Source organism: Pelophylax lessonae (genome assembly GCF_965119305.1).
Source record: "Pelophylax lessonae genome assembly, chromosome: 8".
NCBI lineage: Eukaryota > Metazoa > Chordata > Amphibia > Anura > Ranidae > Pelophylax > Pelophylax lessonae.
This window is the reverse complement of record NC_138775.1, coordinates 145,747,310-145,753,309: the sequence shown is the minus strand read 5'-3', so window position 1 is coordinate 145,753,309 and position 6,000 is coordinate 145,747,310. Positions and strand designations below refer to the sequence as shown.

The 6,000-nt window shown below is 40.8% G+C and overlaps 1 protein-coding gene across 1 annotated transcript in view; it reads right to left on the bottom strand.

Annotated features, from left to right (window-relative positions):
- Positions 1-296: 296 nt before the first annotated feature.
- DUSP12 (dual specificity phosphatase 12) overlaps positions 297-6,000 on the bottom strand; it is a 44,683-nt gene continuing 38,979 nt past the window's right edge. Inside the window, exon 7 of the mRNA XM_082266051.1 lies at positions 297-505. Coding sequence (XP_082122177.1) covers positions 359-505 — 147 coding nt within the window. The 3' untranslated portion in view covers positions 297-358. The remainder of the gene's footprint in view (positions 506-6,000) is intronic.

Below are 6,000 nucleotides of genomic sequence, written 5' to 3'. Positions count from 1 at the left end.
GTAAGATTTTTTACACTGTTGGTGTGTAGCCATCTTTAGTAGCAAAGTAGTTACAAAATGTAATTATGTTTTTGTCCTCAGTAAAAATGTATAATTAAACAAGTGAAAATCAGCTCTTGGAAAACATATGTTAAGAAAACATGGAGGACAATTTGTTTTCATTGTTTAAACATTTAATGTCACATTTAATACTGCTAACTATAGTTTTTCTTAATAAGGAATGATTGATGATAAACCAAAACTATTAACATGTTAATGACTTCTGTTTATAATTTCACTTACTGTAGAAGAAAAAAAAATATTGTACTACATTTATTAGCATCATAGTTATATGTATCAGTCCTGGTTTATGAAAGTATCACCTTCCACAGATAGGCAAAGGCTTAACCTCATCAACTCTGTTCTTATGCACCTGGAATGCTGGTGTCACCCACCGACCACAAGAACACTGTTCTCCATACCAGTTGAATGAGCCCAATTTTGAGTGACATCTGGGGCAGAGGAGCTGAAAATATATAAAGTATTACTATTATTAAGTAAAAGGTAAATTAAACCGTGCTTTAGTGAGAAAACAGATAATTCACTTTGACAAGTGTAGAGATTATTAAAAAAAAAAAAAAAAGGTTAAAAAAAAAAAAAAAAAAAGAGCCTTGAGAGATAATCAAGCAAGGTCTTTACAAGCCCACCCAACACTGATTACATGTTTGAACCCCAGAGGTTTGCAGGGCGATTAGTTACTGGAAGCAGCCCCAATGAAAGCAATGGGAGGCTGCCAGCAACATGTTAGTGATTGACTCTGGACGCAGACTGCCTGTGTCCATGGCTGATTACTGCATGAGCGAATATATGGGAGTTGTCGTGGATAGTTGTGGGAGCCTATATTAAAACAGAGATGACCAGCGCTATGGAGTATGTAAAATATGGATCTAAAATAGGTGTAAGCTGTCACCAACCAACCCCTGGGGTGCAAGGGTTAAAAAGTGAGATAAAATGTAAGAAAGGTTGGTAATGGCGCTACCCGTAAAAAATAACTAGAATAGATACGGTGTGTATAGAGTCACTAAATACACAAAAGAGTTCAATGTGAATATAAAGTGCAAAGTGCTAATAAACTGAAATAATCCGGGGTGTGATCTCCACAGAAATGTTCAGTATAAAGGATTGCTACAGTGAGCGAAAGGAAATGTGCAATCAGCAACAATAACAGAGGTGCACAAGAGTGATAAGTATTTATTGTAATTTTATATATAGTGCAGGTGATAAAAAAATATATAGTGCACCAATCTATAAAAACCATATGAATGCGGCAAAGAATAAAATCAAAACAAAACTGTGTATATATATTCCTTAATCAATACAAATTATATTGTGGGCAAAAGTGGATGAAGGAAAGTAGGAGATTCTTTCCTAAAAAGTGCTAAATGCAGTGTCCAGGGTGAAAACAAAATTGTTCCACAAGGTAGTATACACTCACTCAGTAGGCTGGTTAGGATCAGTAGAACACCGGGAAGCTTCCGCGTTCCACGGCTCAGGCTCCGATACCGGAAGTGATGTATGACGTTAGACTCCACCCTACGCGTTTCATCATAGGACGTCTGCTCCAGCAGACTAATAGTGTTTACCGCCTTGCACAATTTTTATGGGGTTTCTCTTTGCTTGAGCATTCAGATCGATCCATCTACATAAGCATCTGCCCATGAAAAGCGGAGGGGCCCCCCGGATTTGCCTAGCCTGTCTCCATTATACAGGTTGTATTGGTGGTGTGACACCTAGTGGCCAATATAGGTGCACACACCCTTTCATTTTCGACCTTGTGGAACAATTTTGTTTTCACCCTGGACACTACATTTAGCACTTTTTAGGAAAGAATCCCCTACTTTCCTTCATCCACTTTTGCCCACAATATAATTTGTATTGATTAAGGAATATATATATATATATATATATATATATATATATATATATATATATATATATATATATATATACACACACAGTTTTGTTTTGATTTTTTTCTTTGCTGCATTCATATGTTTTTTATAGATTGGTGCACTATATATTTTTTATCACCTGCACTATATATAAAATTACAATAAATACTTATCACTCTTGTGCACCTCTGTTATTATAAATACTTATCACTCTTGTGCACCTCTGTTATTATAAATACTTATCACTCTTGTGCACCTCTGTTATTATTGCTGATTGCACATTTCCTTTCACTCACTGTATAGCAATCCTTTATACTGAACATTTCTGTGGAGATCACACCCCATATTATTTCAGTTTATTAGCACTTTGCACTTTATATTCACATTGAACTCTTTTGTGTATTTAGTTACTCTATACACACAGTATCTATTCTAGTTATTTTTTACGGGTAGCGCCATTACCAACCTTTCTTACATTTTATTTCAGTTGTGGGAGCCGTTTGTAAATCTAGTGGAAAAAAAGTCAGAAAAGATGGAGTAGGGAAAAAATATCAGTGGCCTCCCACCTGTAAAACCATTTCTGTTTTGCAGGTCGTCTCATTGTTGCCCATCTTGTGCACCGGTTGTTGATTTCAGCAGCTGAAATTGATGAACAACCACCTATGCTACATAACTGACCAGATCAATATCCCAGGAGTTTATTAGGCTTGATGCTATACTGTGATTAAAAAGTGTTTGTTTAATTTTTATGAGCAGTGTATATCATTTCTGGTGGTCTTCGAGGACATTCAATCTGGATGAAACATCCTGAGGCGGGTAAGTCCGGTCATTGCGTCACCTCAGCAGTGTATATTTTAAGAGTAAATATATACAGTATCTCACAAAAGTGAGTACACCCCTCACATTTTTGCAAATATTTTTTAATGTGACAACACTGAAGAAATTACACTTTTTTACAATGAAAGGTAGTGAATGTACAGATTGTATAAAAGTGTAAATTTGCTGTCCCCTCAAAATAACTCAACACATAGCCATTCATGTCTAAACCACTGGCAACAAAAATGAGCACACCCCTAAGTAAAAATGTCTAAATTGGACCAAAAGTGTTAATAATTTGTGTGGCCACCATTATTTTATAGCACTGCCTTAACCCTCTTGGGCATGGAGTTCACCAGAGCTTCACAGGTTGCCACTGGAGTCCTCTTCCAATCCTCCATGATGACATCACGGAGCTGGTGGATGTTAGAGGCCATGAGCTCCTCTGCCTCCTGTTTGAGGATGCCTCACAGATGCTCAATAGTGTTAAGGTCTGGAGACATGCTTGGCCAGTCCATCACCTTTACCCTCAGCTTCTTTAGCAAGGCAGTAGTTATCTTGGAGGTGTGTTTGGGGTCGTTATGTTGGAATACTGCCCTGTGGCCCAGTCTCACAAGGGAGGGGATCATGCTCTGCTTCAGTATGTCACAGTAAATGTTGACATTCATGGTTCCCTCAATGAACTGTAGCTCCCCAGTATGGGCAGCACTCATGCAGCCCCAGACCATAACACTCCCACCTATAGTATAGTCCAATTCTCCTGCGCTCATGTGCAGTATAATGAAAGAAAGAGGAATGTTTCCAACAGGCTTGGACTGGTAAGACTAAAAGTCTTGCTGCCACCTCAGGACCAAGGGTATCCAATACAAACTCTCTTGTCCTCCAGTAGTGGTGGGCTTTGCACACGCGTAACACATATATTTGCGTGTGTATGGTGAGGTCACCGTCATAGCCCCACCTGGTCACCTAGCACTAGTTTGTCCGCTTTTTAAAAACTTCTGCTTGGCCACCCATTTTCACAATCAACATCACTTTTATTAGAAGTCAGTCACCATTTCTTTCATTGACATTTGTGTGCCCCTTCGTTTTTGGTATGGTCAGGTCACTTAATCCTCCCCGCCGCTTGCGCGGGTCCCTGTGTTGGTATCCGGGCAGGTGGTCGGGTATTAGTGGCTGCTTGTGACGTTACGATCTGATTCAGCCTACAGTGTCAGCAGCCTGTGATACTGACAGAGTCCGGAGGAGTGTGTGCATGATGCGGGCGGGCTCCGCCCCCTCCGGAAGTGGCGCAGAATGCGGTGGAACGCATCCACCCGCACTTCCGGTTTTCGGTAGGCATGTCAACTGACAGCACGGCCGACAGGGTCTGGAAAGGACACCTGTCATCTTGCTCCCTCTCTCCCCCTTTATCTTACATTAATGATGGAGAATCGCTGCATTCACATACAATTATGACAACAACCTTATAACAGCACAGAGGCATCTGATCTGAAGGCCAGTATATTCTATATACTGTATATAGGCACATCCATCTACCCTTCCAAATGTGAACAAGTGATAGTTTGGTTGTAACATGATTGAGTATAGCCACGTAAAATGTATATACATTTATATATGTGTATATATGGTTGTGCATTGTATATGCTAAGGTTGCATTTATGTTGCCATCTGTCTGTATTTGAAATCCTTATATGAGTGAGTGTTTCAGATGCTGTTTAGTATTACTGCTGCTGCCATAACCTAGTACAGTTGGGGGGTTGGGCGGATGTTACTGGTATTGGTGCGTGGTCCCACCATCCCCCGCCTGTCGACCTTTGCCCCCTGTGGGGCGGGGCAGGAGTGGGTGGAGCCAGCCTCTATTTAGCCCCCCTGGCTGTGCAATGTGGGGTTCAGCAGCATTTCTTGGCTCTAAGGAAGGAGGATCGCCCTCAAAATGCGTCAGCCCAGCCACAGCTGCTCCATGCAGCTCACTGCATGCCATCCAGCATCACGCAGTGTCCTGGCAACCTTGGAGATTTCTTATTGCTTATGTCGATGTGTGTATTATTCACACCTGTTTTGTGAGTATATTTTATACGTTTTACTATTTGAATAAATGTTTTAGTGGTAATGCACTAGGTCGGTGCGCCCCTCTTTTTTTAATTTTCATAACACTCCCACCACCATGCTTCACTGTAGGCAGGACACACTTGTCTTTGTACTCCTCACCTGGTTGCCAGCACACATGCTTGACACCATCTGAACCAAATAAGTTTATCTTGGCCTCATCAGACTACAGGACATGGTTCCAGTAATCCATGTACCTAGTCTGCTTGTCTTCAGCAAACTGTTTGCTGGCCTTCTTGTGCATCACCTTTAGAAAAGGCTTCCTTCTGGGACGACAGCCATGCAGACCAATTTGATGCAGTGTGTTGCGTAAGGTCTGAGCACTGACAGGCTGACTCCCTCACCCCCTCAACCTCTGCAGCAATGCTGGAAGCACTCATACGTCTATTTTCCAAAGACAACCCCTTAATATGACGCTGAGCATGTGCACTCAACTCCTTTGGTCGATCATGGCGAGGCCTTTTCTGAGTGGAACCTGTCCTGTTAAACCGCTGTATGGTCTTGGCCACTGTGCTGCGGCTCAGTTTCAGGGTCTTGGTAACCTTCTTATAGCCTAGGCCATCTTTTTGCAGAGCAACAATTCTTTTTTTTTCAGATCCTCGGAGAGTTATTTGCAATGAGGTACCATGTTGAACTTCCAGTGACCAGTATGAGAGAGTGAGAGTGATAACACCAAATTTACCACACCTGCTTTCCATTCACACCTGAGACCTTGTAACACTAACGAGTCACATGACACCGGGGAGGGAAATAGCTAATTGGGGCCAATTTGGACATAGCTAATTGGGCCCAACTTGGACATATTTACTTAGGGGTGTATTCACTTTTGTTGCCAGCAGTTTAGACATTTATGGCTGTGTGTTGAGTTATTTTGAGGGGACAAAAAAATTACACTGTTATACAAGCTGTGCACTCACTACTTTACATTGTAGCAAAGTGTCATTTCTTCAGTGTTGTCACATGAAAAGATATAATAAAATAATTACAAAAATGTGAGGGGTGTACTAACGTTTGTACTACTGTATATAATTTTTTTATTTATTTATAGCAGTAGCGCAGCGTATTGGTATATAATCTATTTACATTTTGTTTTTTGTCATTTTATTTTTCTTTGCTAAATTTTTCACCAGGACTCTTCTGATAAGAT